General features: G+C 40.7%; 1 protein-coding gene across 12 annotated transcripts in view; it reads right to left on the bottom strand.

The window, feature by feature from the left end:
• KLF12 (KLF transcription factor 12) overlaps nucleotides 1-21,239 on the bottom strand; it is a 253,225-nt gene that overhangs the window by 141,276 nt on the left and 90,710 nt on the right. For all 12 annotated transcript variants that reach the window (XM_071550018.1, XM_071550024.1, XM_071550010.1 and 9 more), the window contains one exon: nucleotides 19,740-19,829. In XM_071550018.1, the coding sequence (XP_071406119.1) occupies nucleotides 19,740-19,829 (90 nt within the window). The remainder of the gene's footprint in view (nucleotides 1-19,739; nucleotides 19,830-21,239) is intronic.

Genomic DNA, 21,239 nt, shown 5'->3' with positions numbered 1-21,239 from the left:
CGCCGCCTTGTGTGCTGCAAACTTACCCTCCACTTCAAGCCCAAACCTAAGAGAGGTGGCATTCCAAGGAGGAGGCTCCAAGTCAGCAATCTTCAAACAGCTACATTGAGAGACAGCTTCCAGGGAAACCTTCAAACTAGACTTAAAGAAAATCCCATAGATCCCTCTCCTGAAACGCTTTGGCAACATATTAAAAGTTGCATCCTGCAGTCCTCTGAAGAGTCCCTAGGGTTCTCCTCCAAGAAAAGCAAAGACTGGTTTGATGAGAACAATCAAGAGATCCAGGAATTGCTGAAGAAGAAGAGAACTGCTCACCAAGCACACCTTGCTCAGCCATCTTGCCATATAAAAAAAGCCGCCTTTCGTCTTGCATGCAGCAAGCTCCAACAGAAACTTCGAGACATCCTGAACAAATGGTGGCTTGACCTAGCAGAAAAGACACAACTATGCGCAGATTTGGGTGACCCAAGAGGATTCTATGAGGCCCTGAAAGCAGTGTACGGACCCACACACCAGGTTCAAAGCCCCCTACTCAGTGCAGATGGTCAACTGCTTCTAACAGATAAAACCTCCATCCTGAACCTATGGTCTGAGCACTTTCAGACTCTCTTCAGTGCCAACCGTGTAGTCCAAGGCTCAGCAATTCAGCACATTACACAACAACCGCTGAAACATGAATTAGATGCAGCCCCTACTATGGGAGAGATACTCAAGGCCATACAACAGGTGAAAACTGGCAAGGCAGCTGGGGTTGATGGAATTCCACCTGAAATCTGGAAGCATGGAGGTCAAGCACTCCATGCCAAATTCCACGAGCTTGTTGTGCTTTGCTGGGAACAAGGGGAACTACCACCAGATCTCCCTGATGCAATCATCATCACCCTGTACAAGAAGAAAGGAGAAAAATCAGACTGCTCAAATTACCGAGGTATTACTTTGCTCTCCATTGCTGGTAAAATCCTTGCAAGAATACTTCTGAACAGATTAGTACCCACTATTGCAGAAGATCTTCTACCTGAAAGCCAGTGTGGTTTGAGAGCCAATAGGAGCACCACAGACATGGTGTTTGTTCTCAGACAACTGCAAGAGAAGTGTAGGGAACAGAACAAAGGTCTCTATGTAACCTTTGTTGACCTCACCAAAGTTTTCGACACCGTGAGCAGAAAAGGCCTGTGGCAGATCTTGGAACGTTTAGGATGTTCCCCCAAGTTCCTCAAAATGATCATCCTGCTACATGAGGATCAGCATGGACAAGTCAGATATGGCGATGCACTCTCTGAGCCCTTTCCAATAACCAATGGTGTGAAACAAGGTTGCGTTCTTGCACCAACTCTATTCACAATCTTCTTCAGCATGATGCTCCAAAGAGCCACAGCAGACCTCGATGAAGAAAAGGGCATCTACATCCAATATCGTACCAATGGAAGCCTCTTTAGCCTAAGGCGACTGAAGGCCCACACCAAGACCCTGAATCACCTTGTCCATGAGCTGCTTTTTGCTGATGATGCCGCCCTCGTTGCTCACACAGAAGCAGCTCTGCAGCACTTAACATCCTGCTTTGCAGAGGCTGCTGAGCTTTTGGGGCTGGAAGTCAGCCTGAAGAAGACGGAAGTTCTCTACCAACCTGCACCTCAAGAAGTCTTCCATCATCCTCACATCACCATAGGCAATTCAGAGCTTAAGTCAGTCCAGCAGTTCACCTATCTGGGAAGTATCATTTCCTCAGACGGTAAGATTGACAAAGAGATAGACAACAGGCTGGCAAAGGCATACAGAGCCTTCGGAAAACTCCATAAAAGAGTCTGGTCCAATAAACACCTGAAGAAAAGTACAAAGATCAGTGTCTACAGAGCCATTGTACTCTCTACTCTTTTATATGGGTCTGAATCATGGGTCATCTACCGCCACCACCTGCAGCTTCTCGAACGCTTCCATCAGCGCTGCCTTCATTCAATCCTAAACATCCACTGGTCTGATTACGTGACCAATGTGTCTGTTCTTGAACAGGCAGGGGTCAGCAGTATCGAGGCCATGCTGATGAGAACACAGATGCGCTGGGCAGGGCACGTCTCCAGGATGGAGGATCACCGCCTTCTGAAGATTGTGCTCTATGGTGAACTTGCCACTGGCTGCCGCAAGAGAGGAGCCTCAAAGAAGAGATACAAGGACTGCCTGAAACAACACCTCAGCCTTGGCCATATTGACTGCCACCAATGGTCCACTCCGGCCTCCAATCGGGATTCATGGAGACACACCATTCACGACGCTGCTGCTTCCTTTGAGAATGCATGGAGAGTCAGTCTTGAGGAGAAAAGACAACGCAGAAAGAACCGTTCCTTGCCAATGTCACCCAGGGAGACGTTCCGCTGTGCCTTTTGTGATCGGACCTGCCTATCCCGAATCGGCCTTTTTAGCCACCAGCACGCTTGCAGCAAGCATGGGTAGTGCCCTTCTCAAATCTTTGTTCGCAAAGCCTGGCCATGATGATGATGATAACTTAGCTGTCTTTTGCTGGAGTCAAAATGCCTTCCTTGTTCAGTCGCTTAGCACCTGCAAACTGCATGGGAAAGCCTCAACATCACGTCTCATCCACGTGGCATGACTAAAAGCACGATCCGTGAATTAGGGCAGCATGTATCCAAGCATGTACTGTCACTCTTCCCTGCATGCCCCTTCTGCTTTAAATTTGCTTTGGCATTTGCTTCACTCCTCAGAAAGTCAAAGTTTTGTTGGGTTTCTCCCTGCTCCAGGCTACTTTTATGTCAGACTGTTAAGCTGAAACAGCTCACTGAGCAATGCCACAGGTACCAGTATCAGTTCAGGAATGGCAGTTGAGAATCTGGGGAAAGGAGAAGGTGGGAAGATCAAAGGAATGGGACAACCTCTTCCAGTGTCTGACCTAGCCTCCACTACTACAACTAATGGTTAGATTATTATTACAAGGAGTATTAAATCTTGTTAAGAATGGTGAGCATAGTCTCGTGTTTGGCCAGTTTGCTAAAGCAACTCCCCACTCTGACCAAAAAAGCAGAGGTCATCATTTAAAACATCAGCACAGAAAGTGAAGGTTTGCATGTATGCAACAGTAGGACATGGGAATTGAGAGAAGGCAGCAGAGGAGCACAAAGTACCTGCACGAGGTGCGCAGCACAGCTGTTTGTTTCAGGCTAAACTGGATGGGGCTTTGAGGAATATGATCCAGTGGAAGGTGTCCCTGTCCATGGCAGGGGGCTGGAACTAAATGATCTTTTAAAGTCCCTTCCAACCATAACCATCCTTTGATTCTATAATACCTGGCCACGCCAGGGCCTAGCAACAGCCTAGATGCAGCAACTCAGAACTTAACAGGGGCAAATTTATACCTAGTAACACATTTGGCTTCTTCTGATCCCAGAGGTGGCTCACACCTTCAGTGCACAAACCCAAATGGGTAGGAGTATTGATCTAAATACAGATCACAGTCGAAGCTGAACACTGCTTTAAGGGCACTGAAGGTAAAGCAGTGCAAACTGTCTTGCACCACTAAGTCTTACTGCAATGCATGAGGTAAGACATTTAAAAAATAAATAAATAAATAAATAAATATGTTTTTTAAAAAAACCCCAACATTTCAGATAAAGTTTCAATGGCTTTTTATTGTTTGAAATTAAAAGGTATTACAGAGCTACAGACCAAATGCAAATAGCACTTGCCAAACTTTCAAGAAACATGGCTAATCAGGGTTTAGAAATAAGTATGTTTTTTAAATGCCAGCTCTCTGCAGACTTTTGACATTGTGTTATAAGAGAAAGGAAAGACAAAAATTAAGTACGCTAGTCAGTGATTGAAGGGAACACCCAAAACAGCTGCTAGGGGAGAGAGACTTGTGAAACCTACATCTGGCTTTCACAGCTGCTTGAGAAACAATCCACGCAAGGCTCAGGTCAGTCTGCGGCTGCAGGCAGGCTCAGGACTGGTACCCATCATCACATCACACACAGGCAAGCACTTCCCAGATTAGCAGATGGGCACAGCAGGGCCTGGTACAGAATGGCAGGAAACTACAACAGACAGATTGCCAGTGCAGGATTTATAGGGGGGATGGTGAAGGTCGATTATCAAAACGTAACCTTTTGGTTTTTCACATGGCGTGTTTTTCTCTTAAAGTTCCCACTCAGCAGTTATTCATTATCAGTTTCCTCCTGTTAAAGAAATTACTTGGTTGGCATGGTAACATATTCCCACCATGAATTTCTATCCCTCTGCCTCCTTTCAGCTCCTGAGGACTGAGAGCACCACTGGTACCCCTTCCAACCTTTCATGCCATTACCGCCTATACCCTACTCCTTCGCATGGGCTTTTAATTAAATTTCATTTGACATCCATAGGTGTGCATGGTCATTATGTTTTCTGGCAAACAAGTTCTGCAGTGGAGCTGGGAACTGAGCTGTGGTTCAGGAACACACATTCAATATAAACAGCAACTCCTAAACACACAGGAGAAACAGCCAGGGCTCAGTTACTGACCTCTGTCATGCATCTTTTAGATGAAAAAAAATATTGTTTGGGAGAAAAAAAAATTTCCTTTATTTTAAAATGAGTAAAGCAAGTCCATGCAATGTTATAACATTTTTTTAAAACAGAAAGTTAGCTTAGCATAGCAGGCACAACTACATTTTCTGACATAATTTGCACTCACCTTAAACTACTGGATAACAACAAATACATTTACCTTTTTAGAGATAATATGGTTTGAGAAATCATTTGAATGAAAGCAAAAATATACTTAAAAATCAGAGTACACAATAAAGGAACCCTGCCTCAAACACACTTCAATTCCTGCATTTGATATGAATGACATTAGTGCATAAAGAATATTAAAATTCACTACTTCACAAAAATCTTCCTTGTTGCAGGATGCATTGGAAATTAGTTTACCAGTAGAGTTTAAATAAAGCTAAGAACAGGCATTATACCTAATATGTAATACATTGCTCTTCCTTAAAAGGAAAGGACATTCTAGTTGATTTCTTAACTTTTAAACACTTGTAGAGATTATGGTGGCGATTTTTATAGATTTGAGGTTCCTGCATGGTACCCTGGTCCTGAGTCAGTGCCACAAGAAAGTAACAGAATCCCTTCTGTTCTCAAAAACTAAGCAGATTATTTACATTCTCTGCTGAATGCTTAACAGTACCATTCAAGAACAAACTCACAGCATGCTTTGCACTGTGGACCAGTTATTTCATACTCTGCATATGTGACTTGGATTTACTTTATCAGGTTGGATATCAGGAAAAATTTCTTTATTGAAATTGGTTAAGCATTGGAACAGGCTCCTCAGAGAACTAGTGAAATCATCCCTGGAAGTGTTCAAAAAACAAGTACACTGGCAGTTTGCAATGCGGTTTAGTGCACTTGGTGGTATTAGGTCAAAGATTAGACTTGATCTTGGAGATCTTTTCTAATCATAGAATCATTATGATACTTTGAGAACTATTTTGTTTCTTTTCAACTTGAAGTTTGCAGACAGGAATTTACAAAGGGAAGCTGCAAGTGTTTCTCCATAACCCATTTAAAGCTACCAAGTTTCCTGATAAGGCAGCTATTCTATTGTTCAGCCTTTAATAAATATTTGATCCTTCTCTGAAAACAAAAAGTTCTCAATCTATGCAGTGAAGTTGTGAAGAAACTCAAGAAGTCCTCTTTTCAGGCTAGAAGCATTTAGGAAACTATAACCTAAGAATAAATTAATGTTTGGGTATTCAATATTAACAACATACATACTCATGTTAACAGCTGTCTTAAAGTGTCTCTTTATCCATCAATACTATGAATGGTTATTCCAGGGAGGGGAGGGGGGGAAATTGAGCATATTTCATGTTCCGGACAAGTTATTCAGCCTAAATCTATTAATGAATACTAGTATGTACAGCAACAAAGGATACAAAATCAAGCTTCAACAAGCCAGACTTTAAACATTGCTTTAAAAGAGCAGATGTAAGTAATACTTACCTTTCCATACCAGATTTTTTTTTTATTCTGTAACAATTAATACTATCCAGAAGTCAACGAATGTTTTGACACCTATTCTATTTATATATGCTATTTTAGACGTTTTCTACCATGAAAATCAATAATGTTTTCTGTGCCACGTTTGCACAACATGTTTTAACCTGCAGACCACACAGAACAGTGGATGTTGCAGATCTAACACTTTAATCAGTTTATGCCTACACCTGAAGCCAGATCTGTGAAATAATTTGAATTCAGAGAAAAACCTCAAAAGCGTTTTAGTTTTTTCCCCTTTTTTTTCCTCTGGTTTTAGAGCACATTCCTGCACACATCTGAACTATCACAATCACAGAAGAGTTAACAGTGGACAAGAGCTTCCCAAACTGATGTTCTGCCTTAAAAATCACAGCCCAGATAACTACTACTTCCAGCTTTTTTTTTGAAAGCTGTCAGTAGTGTTAGTACTTTATCTGCTTTTTATTAAAAAATCTAACAACATATTAGTATAAAAGCCCTAAGTACCCTGTTAAACATCCGTTACCACATAACATTGATCCACAATACCCAGAAGCTAAAGGAACAAAACCAAAATCTTTTGTGAATCGCAATGTTCTCAACACTATAGCTTCCAGAAACCTCATCATATAGACTCTCTAAAAATCCACAATTCTGTTCCACTATGACTAATGGAAAAATAAGTCAAGAGTCTGTCACAGGAAATGTTCTCATTGCCACCACTATCTATATCATATTAAGCTCCTGCTGTAGTCTCAGGATGGCCGTAGGGAGGTGTAAGACAGTTTATGGTTATACAGGTCAAAACCTACACCACAGTCTCTGGTTATCGGGAAAACCACCATGGAGCTCAAAGAGCAGTGAAAACTTCAATACTAAAGGTCAGCTTTTCTGTTCATGTGGTCCCCAGTCGGCACACTGAGAGATACCAGGGCAGTATTGCTGTATATTTGCTTTTTGCTTGTGCTTTCTGTAAATACATTCTATGAGCTATCACTGCATGGGTGAGAAGAGTCTTTTGTCAGATACACTGCAGTCACTCCAGTGTTCTCACAGCATCCCATATGGAGAAACCAAAATGACCACTGTTTGTGTGAAAGGAAGAACAGGTGGAGCTGTGATAATCAGTGAGAGCTCTGGTGTAATGGCCTTTAAGCAATGGAGTTTGAGAACCTGAGGAGAGTGAGGAAAGAATGGCAGAAACAAACTCCTAGTCCAGATCAATCTAGACTCTCAACTACAGGGGAGTAGAAGTTTTCAGGGAACTAAGTGGGATCCCATGGTGGGTACCTCTAAAAGGGTCAAACAACACAGGAGAACCGAAATATCTTTAAGAACATCGAAGTGCAAGACTAAGTCTATGTAACCACTCACAAAAACGAGAAGCATCAGGAGACTGATCCAGCAGACATGAAACACATGACAGAGCTCCAGCACAAAAAGGCAGTATAGCAGGAGGAGCAAGCAAAGGATAAACACAGAAGTATCACACAGGTATGGAGGTGTAGTCCTGGGAAATCCAAAGCCCATCTGGGGTTCAGAATTGCAGGGAATATCAAACGCAACAAGAAATCCTACCACTACATCAGCAGTAAAAGGATGAACAAGGAAAATGTGGGTTGATGGCTGAAAGGGGCAAGTTATTGATAGTGAACAGCAGCAGGGCCAAAGTACTCCAGCCTTCTCTGCATCAGCCTTCACCTGTATGCCTATGCCTTCATGCTCACAAACAGGGTTCAAGGTGAAAAACCACTGGTCATGAACATGGACTAAATCCCAGGGATTACCTGAGAAAAAATGAACCTAAACAAGCCCTTGAGTCCCACATGCCTCCATGCACGGGCAGGATCGCTCACCAATAATCCTTCCAGCACCTTTCTCTACTGTGTGTCAAAGGTGCTAGAAACCATGAGATATTCCTGACAGCCAGAAGAAAGCAAATGGTGCACTCCTCTTCAGACAGGTCCAGAAGGGTGATCTGAGGCACTACAGATCTGAACCTCCCTTTGGTCCACGGCAAAATCACAGACTGAGTGCTCTGAGAAAAGACTTCTGAGTCTGGGCACCATGAAAGAGAAGGTGAGTGGGAACAGTCAGCTTGGATTCACTCAGGGTAAAGCATTTGACATGGCCAATGGTACCCTATCATATTTTTCCTTTCTCAGTCCACAGCTGTCCCTCTTCACCAAGAATTCCCTGTTACACAGTGCAAAACAGAAGCCCTCAACTAATCTTTCATCAGTTGATACCTTCCTGTTCACAAACAGCTGTAAAGAATTAAAAGAGCAAGATCACCACAGAAATCCAGCAGCAAAGTGAATAAGAAAACATTCGGAGTCACCAGGTACCCAGTACTTGAGAACTACCAAGCCAGAATCCGATTAGGCTGTATCAGAATCATCTATCTATCTGGCAAAAAGCTATCAATGACAGTGGAAAATGTTGTGGAAGGGCATCTACAGTATTAAAAACATAACCAAGCATATCTGTAATCCTGACAGGAGAGGGTAATGCTGCTGTTTTCCAAGGACAAACCGACATGACTGCATGGAATTTTCAGTAACTCACCTACCGCAAAGACATAAGCTGCACATACAGCGCCGCAGAAGGAGATCAAAGCCAGAGTCAGTCTTGGTATCGATAATGATCGCTAGTGTGCATTATGAAAGTAGGAAATAAGCTACAAATGTCAACAGAGCCAAAGGAGATATAGGATGCATGCAGTGTCTGTGAGGCTAGTGTTCCCCCCAGGAACAAGAGGAATGCAGGTATTCGGAGGAGACAGGGCTGGGGACACTGATCTGACATGACCCTTTCCATTAACAAGCCTCAGCTTGGGAAGAATAGCTGTCCTTCCTCCACTGGATTAACAGCACCTCTCCTCTTCCTTGTTCCCTGACCATCCCATGAGCTGGGTCTTGCCATCCTTACCTGCTTGGGCTCCATCCTTGGCCAAGGGGAAGCATGAACAGTGACTCATGCAGGTAAGAGAGAACAAACACCACCTCTTGTTGCTGATGGCTTTTTTTACCCGTGGTTCCTATGTTTTTTGGTGTGTTTAAGAGATGCAATCAAGCAATAACAACATCTGTGAAAGTGTGCTTGTGAAAGCAGATGCCCCCTAAATAACCATTTATTAAATACTCACCCTCCCATTGTGAAATGGGGGTGGGTGGGGAAGATTGCAAAAGAAAGGAATTTAAAAAAAAAATTTATAAAATCAAGAAAACAGAAATCTTACAGTAATTTATGAAAGGGCTTATCTCCACAGGGAGAAACAAGGAAAAAAGTCAGTGATGCTAAAAAACATATACAGCTCTTTCAGAACTTCCCCAGCAGGACACAGAACAAGAGTAAAATATACATTAAAAAAACTATGTATAAGGCAACCTCCAATAGAAAAGAAAAGCTAACAGAACATGAACAACAACTGAAAACTGGAAAGAATCCTTTCTCATAATAAACAACAAGGATTAAAATAATTTTGGTACTATCACAACACAGGGGCATTCATCTCATGCTGATGAAGTGTTCTGTGATACTGTAAATTATTGAGTTATAGTGGCTTATGCTTATTTTTCTTAGGCTAGCTGACATCTAATAGAAATATAATAACAATGCACACTTACACAATACTTCTTACTTCAAGTGTCCTTAAAGAAACAAAGTATAGCCATTACCCAACCGAGAATATAGAAGATGTGATTTCACCCTGAGCAAAAACAAAGGGAAAGGACAAGAGCCCAGTCACTTCCATTTCTCTTTAACTCTGATCATACCAACATGCCTTGCTGAATGAAATACATACTGTCATAATGAACTGACTAACCTAATGAGCACAACAACAAGCAAAAAAATTCCATTAAACTCACTGGTGAGTAGAACAAGATGAAACATAATGATTAACTTTTCTCCTACAGAAAAAATGTAAAGATTTTTTGATTCACAATTATTTCACAGAGATGTTTCAATGGAAAACATTTTAAATAAGGAACTCTGAACCACAAAGAAGTTACTGTACATCAGCATGTCAGTGCTACCCATCCATATACATGAACACAGATGGAGGTAAATGTGAGGTAATTCAAGGAAGCTTTCCTGTTAATAAAAGGGATTACCTAACTCACTCTCCTCGGTTTCTTAATGGGAACAGAGGGACTATGCTTGCAACCTACTGAATTTCATTCTTGTTGCAACGTGAATTGAACTTTAGATATCCAGTAAGGTAAGTCACCAGATGAGAAGAGTAACTGCTTTTTATATGCTGATAATTGTTTTGGATGAAGTCTAAAACACACATTTACTACATCTTAGAATTGCACTGCACTGTGACATGAAACAACAGAGACCTGTGATGAGATTCAAGACAGAAGTACAACAGGATTTTAGAATGCAGTGCTGTGTACCAGCTGATATATGGCAAGCTCTGAGTTTCTGTGACTACAGCGTTAATACCTTTCTGGCAGAATGCATAACAGTGAAACCCACACCTGAGTAGTTCCTCTATTAGGATTGCAAACTCAATCAAAATTACAGTTAAACTGTGAATACTGGATTCCCCCAAGAAAATTAACATGGAGCATACACAAGAGTCATTGGAACTGGGGTTATCAGGAGAAATTACATTAATTGTAGATATCTGGACAGCTGAAATTTTTTTTACCTTTTTCTTTGTTCTGACGGTTTTGTTTTGTTACATTCTTAACTATTTCATTAGTGCAGTAATGAACTTTTACATCTTTATAAAAGAATCAATTTCCAGCCTAAAATGTGGATTCAGAAATTCACAGTAACCAACAGATATATATGGCTTGGATGTATCATGCTTGGTTTTTTTTATGCTGAATAAATCTTCAAGGAGATTCCCATCATAAACTCTGTAGGAGAGCAAGCTGAGAGGTCATACATCATCAAAAAAGCAGACTGGTTTGAAGGTGAGCTTATAAAATAATTGACTGGGGATAGAAGACAACCAAACTATCATCTCATGATGCATTTCATCACTATGCTGAAATTAAAGGGTTGACTTTCCTTCTCCCAAACCCAACATTATTTTTTCAGTCCATATAAGCCCACAAAACTTACCAATTCATGTATTTAACATATGATATATTGTGCAACTGTGATTTTTCTACAGAACAGCAACAATATTAAGCTATGGTAATTTCTGGGTAATATCACACATTTACTTTGAAATTTTGCCCAGTCTTGCAGATACAGTATTTTCCTTTTTCTCTACCAAATACATTTTCATAAAATCTAATTTTCCAAAAAGTGAAATCATCTTCTTGCTGCCCTTCCACCACCACAGATATGGGAAATTTCTTTTGTGCATGCCACTGTTGGCTAAACACAACCTTTTTGGAGCAGCGATCTTCCTCTGTCTCACTCACGCTTGTTGTTAAATTCCTAATATGCACAATCACTATTTTCTGAAGATGGCCATTAAAAGTGTCTAAACTTCTGATTAATTGACCCAAGATACCCAGCGACCACCCTTTACTGGTAGAGTGCCTCACACATAACTGAAAATCTCCCTGTTCCTACCATATATACAACAAATGATAGCAGACACAAAAGGAGCACATTCCCTACTGTGCTCTGTAACAGTCAACTTAGCTGCCTAGGAAAGGAAAGCAATGGCAGACAGTGGTCAGTAAATTAAGTCTCAGAGGATCTGGGATCCTTCTCTTAGTGTGAATTTCAGACAGCATCATACATCTTACAAACCCACCTGCATTTTCTCACTGCAATTTAAGTTAACTTGGCAAAAAGAGTGCCTGGCAAAGTGTGCTGACTTGAGCTGGTTAAGCTACCATTTCCTATTAGTCTTAAATCTATTACCTTTCTATTGCACTTTTGGGTCTGATCCCTGGAAAGGAGAAAAAAAAACCAAATAAGGAAACGACACCTACAACCATGATAAAACCCCTTGGCTCTCTACACAAGAGCTGACTTCAAAGGGAGCAAGAACACATAAAATACTGAAAATACTCAATGTTTGGCAATGCAACAGTGCAGAGACATGCCCAAAGTAGGCAGTTTGGGTCCCAGAAGTAGTAAAGATGTCTCAGGACATAGTTTCAGATACAGTTCACCAGCTCCCATTACAGGTCTTTGTCAAAAGCCCCACCCACGATCCTCTTCCCACCCTTCCTCTTTTCCCCAGAATAGAAGATATACATGATTTCATAACACTGTGACTTGCAGGACAAATAGACCCATTCCCTTTCTCCATTTGGGTTGGGTTTTTCTTGGATCAGTGATCAGTGGACCCTACTCTCCCCAATGTCAGCAAGAAGGCCAGGATGACAGCGAAGTTGTAGGAGTTGACTACCTTTTATTCTTCATGCAAGCTTCTACTCAACATGAAACAGTACCAGGATTTATCATCTCATGATGCTTCACTTGACCTTATTAATCCAACCGATGTAACTGTGGTGCACCCTTCTGCAGTACATCTTGTACTCTTCTGGGCTGCAAGCACAACCTTCAGCAGGGCTCAGGAAACAGAGCTGTGTCTCCTTAGGTACGTCTCACACAGCTTTGCATTATGCCCTGTAGGTTATGTCCTTACTGGTTTTAGAGTCAGACCTTGATCTCTTCCAGAAGGATATCCTATATTTATGGCACTGTAAAGCAACTAACGAATCATACCAGCTGGGTTTCTAATATCTCAATAAGGCTCCTTGAGTGTCACCTATTGCAAGATAAAGAAAACCAACAGAATTTACGGAGGGCTTTCTTTGCAGGAGATTGAGACAAATACACTGCCTCCATGTTGTTTGTTTCCCCAAATCAGTCATGCTAAACATTAAGAAATTCAGAAAAAAAATCATTATTTCAGTGAAGGAGGGATTCATAAATTAAAACAGAAAATACTGTAAGTGTTCCTTCTTCTACTAATACAAAGAACATACATAAGCTGAATGAATCACCATGAAACAGTTCCCCACATACTTATGGAGCAAGGTTTGCTACTGAGATTATTCTCAACTGAATTTGAATAGGTATTTTTAGAAGTCTTTAAAAATAAAACAGATTTATGTCACTATTACCCAGGCTGAGGTAGAACTTGTTTATGCATATAGCAGCATAAGGATGAATGGCATTCTTGAGATATGAGATAACAAGATAATTTTGCTAGAGATGAAAGACACAGAGAGAACAACACTGGCTTGTTAAAGGGTTTTGCCATTTTAGTAATTCCTTTTCATAATTCAGTCATGATAAGGGATTGGAATAGAGACAGATCAAGAAGAATTAGGAGGAGAATCATAGTAAGACACATAATCTTCCAGTAATGATTTGAGAGGACAAAACACAGGCAAAGGAACAGATGAGACTGCAGATTTGGAAACAAAAAAGACTGATGAAAATTAGTGGTTCATTTTTCTCTGTATTTAGATGAATTATGGGACATAAGTCTCACATTTATACCTCCTTTTAACAAAAGCTTATGGCCCCAATTGGCAAATACTTGAGAAAGTACAACTTTACACATATAAGTCAGACACATTTGCCAGTTTTTAGAAACTGGCCCAAATCCTGCGATGACCAAGAAGACTTTCAGACTTCACACTGAAGCCAGCCTGTACTATCCACCCTAACTTCTTGATAATAGCCACCAGCTAATAAATTCACTGCCCAATCTTTATTCCCAATTAAATTAATCCAGTCTCTGTACATTTTTACAATGAGAAGTATTACTTCTTAAAACAGTTTTTGGCACAGCCAAAGAAGGAAGATTATTTTTTTCCTGCTGATGTACCTCACCTCCAGCCTCATAGGGTGGGACCACCTTCTTCACACCCTTTTCTGAAGCTGGTAACTGAAAGACAAAGATTTTACCACAGACCAAAAGATCTAAAGCTGTAGGTCACTGGAGAATATTAAATGATAAGTAAATTCACATTTCTAAAGTAATTCTACCAATTTATTAGCAATGCTAGCTCCTGTTCCACAGTAGGGGAGATAATAATGAAGCCTTGTTAAAGGGCAATGTGGTATCTTTCATGTAATGTCTTTTCTTCATTTGAGATAAAGTCATTAAAGCAGCACTGTGTCTTCTTGAAGCCTCAAACAATGGTTTGCATTAAATCTGTGCAAAATTGAGGACAGTAGTTCACTGGAAAAATAAGCATCCGTTCTGGCTAATGCTGATGGCCTTGTAAAAATCATTAAACTATTCTAAATTGGCAATGATAAAACAATGCACAATTGTTTTAACTTTTTCCAAAGCAAAGAGAAAATCCATTTCCCTTGTAAATACTTCTTTGTCCCAAATCTGCCTACAACTCTCTATCTCATAAGGCATGTCTCCCTTATGGACTGCCTAAATCCCATTCTCCTATAATGATCCAACTGGAACTCGGTGTCTTTTAAATCTAGGTTGGTAAAGGTTTGTCTTCACTGCAGCGACAGAGGCTGCAGTTCCACAGTCCTGCCCACCTCTTCTCTAGTCACAAGCTCCGAAGATCTGGTGCATGGGGCAGAGCTGAAATGTCAGGTCCAATTCCCTTCAGCCTTACCTAGAGACTGAACTGCTCTGCATAGGAGTAGTTTGCACAGTTTCATTCTCCCAGGGCTACTCTAAAATTTCACCTGAACTACACTTTCTTTGTTTGTTTACTCATTCTGCAGTACTACATTTTACATCCACCATCACTTGATCTAGATATCTGACACATATGCAGTATAAGTATTGAGATACCACTAAGGAAATACTACTAATTAAGAAACTTCTTTAAAACTTTTCAAGGGAATCAACCCAAGTTTGGACCCAGAGCACCCAAACACAGTGAAAGACACAGATGAATTGTGAAACAAAAGAAAATAACACCTAATAAGGAAGTTAAAGATCTTGGAGATCATGCCCAAATTGCAGAGAAGAATCTTACATTCTACTTAACCTCGCTTGCAAGAAATATTGAAGGCTCCACTAGGAAAAATCAGAAATATAATGGATTGATTATCTGGTGTGGTATCCAAATACAGCAGAAAATGCTCTAAGTCTCTGTTTAATGATTTGCTCTGTCCTGGTTCTCATCTACATTGTGGGTGAATTCTACTACTGTCACACACAGTCAATAGACAATACTTGGTGAAGATCAGGTAACCCAGAGCATCCCAGAGAAGATGGAGTTCTGCTTAATGAAATGCACATAGCCAGATGGTGCTTATATCACCACACCCGTATACCACAAAAGGTAAGTGAAAAACTAACTTAAGGTTAAAAGCTGGTGTTTATATAAAATCTTTTTTTTCCTCCTATTGTGCTTCCATTTTGGTGAAGTAGGTATAAAGGGAAAGGCAATGTTCCCTCTTTGTGAGTTTATTTCTATGTTGTCCTGTTTTTGCACTGCTCATTGCTCACATTACCAAGATTGCTAAGTGGGGGTATTTTCTACTTGCTCAAGTCAATAGGTTGATGGGCTACTGGTTTACAAACTATAAGGAGCCATATGGATTTCAAAAAAAGACCTTGAATATTAAAGTCCTAGGATAAACACATAGTTTAATCATTAAACTCATCAATTTATCAAATAAATTTATAAAATAAATTGAACTCTTGGGAGGAAAAATGGACTCAGATCCCCAGATCATGCCATATGCTGAAGGAACTCACCAAGTCAGCATGGTATACATAACATCATTATGTCAATTCCCATCTGAAGCAGGCATAGGGCATTTCACTCATCTCCTTGTGGTCTTGAAGCCAAACTCAGAATCAAAACTTCCTTTGGCTCCCACTCTCTTTGAGTAATCCAGTGCTGGCACCAAGTGACTTCTGAGAAAATCTTCACATCTCTGCCTTGCCAACAGCAGTAATGCACAAGACACTCCAGGAACACGAAGCTGGTGAGACGCTGGCATCCAAGTGGGATTTGACCCAGCACCAGACTGATGTCCCTCCAGGCACATGGGCTTGCCTCCATGCAATCACTGCCCAGGGTGTGATTATATGATTAGACTCTCCTCTGCTGACTGCTCTCTCACCAAGGAATCATTGAATCAGTAAGGCTAGAAAAGATCTACAAGATTCTCCAGTCCAACCTTTGACAGATCACCACCTTGCCAACATTACCACAGCACCAAGCATACCACATCCAGTCACTTCTTGAACACTTTAAGGACTAGTGACTGCCACGTCCCTGGGTGGTCCACTCCAATGCTTGACAACCTTTCTGTGAAGAAATTCTTTCTGATGTCCAATTTGGACCTCCCCCGGCACAGCTTGAGGCTAAGTCCTCTTGTCCCATCACGAGTTGCCTGGGAGAAGAGACTGACCACCCCATCTGGCTATAACCTCCTTTCAGGTCATCAGATAGTTGTAGAGAGTGATAAGGCCTCCCATGAGGCTCCTTTTCTCCAGACTAAACAGGCATAGATCCCTCAGCTGTTTCTCATATCACTTACTCCCTACACCCTCCACCAACTCTGTTGCCCTTCTTCAGACACACTCCAGCACCTCAACCTCTATATCCTTCTTGAAGTGAGGGGCCCAGAACTAGACACAGTACTTGAGGTACAACCTCACCAGTGCCAAGGCTACAACAGCCAGGACAGCAGGAGGGACCAGCTGGGTGCCCCACACAGTCATGCATGCACACATGGCCAAACAACACCCAAATTACCCCAGCAAGGTCCTGTCTGTGAATCCCACCTTGGAGCTCATGAACCACAAGGAACAACTAACCAAGGCACGACAAAAAGCCATTTTTTCTGGCTGACATATTCACATGCCCTGCAAGAAGGTGTTCAATATCCGTACAAGGAACAGACACATATCCTTGAAACCCACAATCAATTTAAGTCTTAACTTCAAGGAAGTTTTGTAGTAACTGCTTTGTAAACACCCGTCACCATTAACACAGAGGAATCACCAAGACCAGGTTGCTTAGCTATCACATGTGACAGTCTCTGAAACAACAACCTGAGGAGCAACCCCTCTCTCTTCACCACACACGGTACAGTCTGGTCCCAAAAGGGTTAAGTGCAATCCTCACACAGCACCACAACAGACTTTTTCTGTGGCCACTGGAAAGGGTTGGAAGCTGATGCTGGATAAAATCAGAATAAAAATGAGGTGCATGCTTTCAGAAGCACAGGTAACTACTACCATAGCTGTGGGAGGTCCTTCATCATGATCAATTTTTAAATCAAGAGTAAGTTTGCTTGAAATATGGGCTCAGATGTAAATAGGAGGCAATTCAAAGCAGTCCCATAGCTCTTCTAAGATGATAGCATTCCAAAGATTTGTTAGTAAGGCATGACAACTCAGTGCCCTCTGGTCTGAGAGCTTAGCACTTGTTGGGATTTTATATGCTCTTAGATCTAAAGTGTGAGTTGTGTATTGAACTTGTTTCTGTACTTAGCGTGTTGTAGCTTCAAGGACTAATTAATGAGGTCAGCGGCTCCTGCCACCCTCTCAACAGATGTGTGTAATCGGCCAATTAGAGCGGGCATTGTCATGTAAACAGCATTGTTAACCAATTATCAGTGCCAAGGTGGCAGAGCTGCGGAGGGATTCAGCTTTTGAAGTGTATAAGAGTTTGTGAGCGGATGAATAAAGTTGCCTGTTGCTGCTAACTTCTGTGAAGTCATCTCTGCAGGTCACAAACCCGCCTCCCTCCGTTAAGCACTCACCATTCTGGTTGAGGTCCACTGGTGCTCCAGACTGCTTCTTCCACTCCACAACTGACACAGCCTTCATGATACCCCAGTCACAGATTAAACTTTTTTTCCCCTAAGCCACTATGTGGCCACTATGCTCAGAAGGCGCAACATGCCACCTCAGTTCACAAATTTTCAAAGTAGAAATCACATCTCCCTGTACACGTATATGATGCAATGGAGGCATGGCTCTAGGGACTTTGGCCACTAAAACCAACACAGACACCACAATTTCAAATTCATACTACTTGGATCACACTTTAGTTCCCACTCCATGCTTCCCAGTTATGATATTCGATCTTTCCAAACAGCTCCATGTGCTGTTTTTGGTAGTCACATCCTTCAAACACTTGTCCCTGTTACATGTACCAACATCTACGTATTCAAAACAATCTCTGAAGCACATGCTAAACATCTATTTCATCCAGCTCTCTTTAGAGTTTAAGCTGTTTGCTGGAAAACTGCCATCCTAATGGCCAGCTACTCTGTTAGTGAACTGGAGAATTCATTTTGTATTTATTGATTGTTCCCTAATGAAGAGTCATAAAGGTGCCAGAGACTCTTGACCAGACACTACTTAATTAGTACCAAAGTGCATAAAATTCCAAATCAAACCAAGCTCAGTCCAATGGCTCAGTCACCAGAAAAAAGTGACATCATTTTCTGCTAATACACAAGTACATAAAATTTTATTAAAGAACTCTAAGGAAATTAAAAAACTATATGGGTTATTCATTTCCTTCCAGTTCATAAGACAGCAAATAACACTTTGCTAAAGGAAGTATTCTTTGTAAAGAATCCAGCAATACGTATCATGACAGAATTTATTTTAAACTAAACAAAGGCATAAATACCAATGAAATTTCTGTCTTCTGAACACTACAGAGAAACATTTCCTTTATATACAAAGATATGATGCAAAGCATCCAGAAGATTTTAAAAATTACCTCTAATGGGTCTGCCTTTTCGTAACTGTGGCTCATACAATAGTTCAATTTTTATGTTCCTTCCAATTACACTGCATTGGAGTATTTTCTGAGGGTACTTGCTCTCAAGAAGGCAGAGAGGTGAGCAAAACTTGATTAAATGTCAAGCTTTTTTCCCCCTCAAACTTAGACCTTCAAAAACACCCTGAATAACTGGTCTTTCCTTGCAAGTGTTTCAAATTAAGTCATCCTGAAAGTTAATTCCCTCTCTTCCACATAATTTAAATTCTCAATTAAATAAATGAGAAAATAGCAGGAAGCAAAAAAGCCAACTAACAAACGGAGGCAAAAGCCCATCCCTATATGGCAATAACATTGCTCCTTTTATTAGGCTGTTTGTTGAAGGCACCTGTCTTCAGATTAGTAAGGTAGCTTGGATTCTCTGGGATAACATAATATGTACACAAGGAAACTGATTTTCATGATAAAACAAAGTCCATTTAATACAAATTCCCTCACAGTAATCTACAGTCACTGATTTAAGTATTGCCACATATGCAAGAAAATACCCTTCCATTTCCTAAAAGCTTACCACTCCAATGCCAAGTTCTGCAAAAAAAATTCAGAATCATATTCATGATCTGTCCTGTATTCAACAGGTGATGTGATACCAGCTTTAATCACCTGAAGCTTCTAGAAGCATATTTCACCAGAGAACGAGCAGATTTGCACAAACAGAAAATGGAGCAGGACAAGCACATGAAGGATGAAAATATCACAGTGCAAATATCCTAAGAAGGCAGAATAGCAAAGATATATTTGGACTTCTCAGACATAAGAATTTGGCTTCTTTAACTGCAATCCATTCTTTTTTCCTGTTTTTTTTTAAACTGCACCTTTTTATTTATAGTTGTAGAATTATACCAACAGCATCTCAGTTATCCCAGATAATTTTAGTAAGTCTTCTGCAGAGTTCTGTTCTAGATCTCACCAGCAAAACTCCCAAGAAAGTAAGCTGCAGAACAGTGGAAATAAAAGAAAAACAGAGAAAAAAAATGGGAGGGACAGCTAACCACAGAGAAGCTGAGGAAGGGTCACCAGAGTGAGGTCACACAAACCTCTGCTTACCCCTTGCTCAGATTCCAGCAGCTCTGTTTTGACTCTGACTGCCGGCATCCCATCAAGCATTAACATTCTGTTCTCAAAGGCGCTGATGTCCTACAGCAAAAAAGAACAAGGTTAATTAGGAAAAAACAATTAAGAAAACCTTGTTTTCATTCACTGGTTTAAGTTCTACAATATTGTACAAGTAGGTTTCTTTTAGAGGAAATGAACTTAAGAAAGATATAATAGTAATTTCAAGGAGCAGCTGCCAAGTTACTACTTCTGTTAAAATACTGAATTATACTTTCAGTTACCCTTAAAAGAGAATTAAGACTTTGTGAGCAATAAGGGAATACCATCTGCAACGACTGGTTTGCAACTAGAAATTAATCACATAGATGTACATTGCTTTCAAACTAGAAAAGAGAGCAGTGATGTCAAATATTTCGAAGTTTGGGGGCATATGCTTAAGTATAGTTGATCTGAATCAAAACATTTGTACTTCTGCATTACCTACAGAAAGCATATGCTTGTGTTCAGAGAAGTTCTAGTCAAGGCCTGTGAATACACACACTACAAATGAACATACATCTGCAACTCCTCCTATTTCTAAACGTTCATTGTAGTATTAAGTTATCAGCATTTGTCAATGAAAATCTCCACACACTCACCTCCAACACAAGAGAGAGAAAAAAGCATGTTAAAAGCACTGCCCATACAGTATTGGGCAACATATGCCCAGAGTTTCAAGCTGCAGAAAGATACACAGAATTGTGCTTCCCAGAATCAGTATCTCCACTGTGGAAAACCTCATCCTACTGCTGTTGAAGCAGTTTATGGAGACATAAAAAAACAACCTCTTGAGCCTTCAGTTCAAATACTACCTGAACTCAAGTCAACTTTCTACTCCACCCAAGGCTCAATGATGGTGTTTGCAAGCAAGTGCCTTCAGCTGCCATTTAGTTTAGACAACATAGAAGAATAAAAGCCATTTTATCCTTCAAGCAAGAATCTAACCTTACAAATCCAGGCATCTTGGGTCAGTGGTACAGAAACTCAGAGATGCCATAGCTATTTTTCAAATACCAAAACTAGAGCACGTATCATTCATAAGTGACTCATTCACAGTCAGTTATTTACATGTATCCCCTGTCTCGAAAGTCAGCGTTCTAGACTGAAAACTCACCTCTGCTCTGTTACCTTGTAGTCCCCAGTAACTGCACTGTAATGGAAAAAATGCTTTCTCTGTGTTTCACAGGCAGCAGATCTGTTCAGCACTGCATGGTGTGCCACTCTTCATAAGGAATATATTCATAGCCCTGTTTCTTATCATGGTTTCTCACCATCCATTCAAGAGGAATTTTAAGGAAAATGGTCTGTCCTAGTAGAGCTTCCAAAATACATTTAAAAAACTTAAATTACTTTAACATCGTCTTCATTTTCAGGATATAAGTACTGCAGAAACCATTTATTTTTTGTACACTCATTTATTGTAATTTAAATAACATGTTGAAAAGCAGGGAA

This window comes from Pithys albifrons, chromosome 1 (assembly GCF_047495875.1).
Source record: "Pithys albifrons albifrons isolate INPA30051 chromosome 1, PitAlb_v1, whole genome shotgun sequence".
Taxonomy (NCBI): Eukaryota; Metazoa; Chordata; class Aves; order Passeriformes; family Thamnophilidae; genus Pithys; species Pithys albifrons.
The sequence above is the reverse complement of the archived record's forward strand: the minus strand, read 5'-3'. Positions and strand labels throughout refer to the sequence as shown.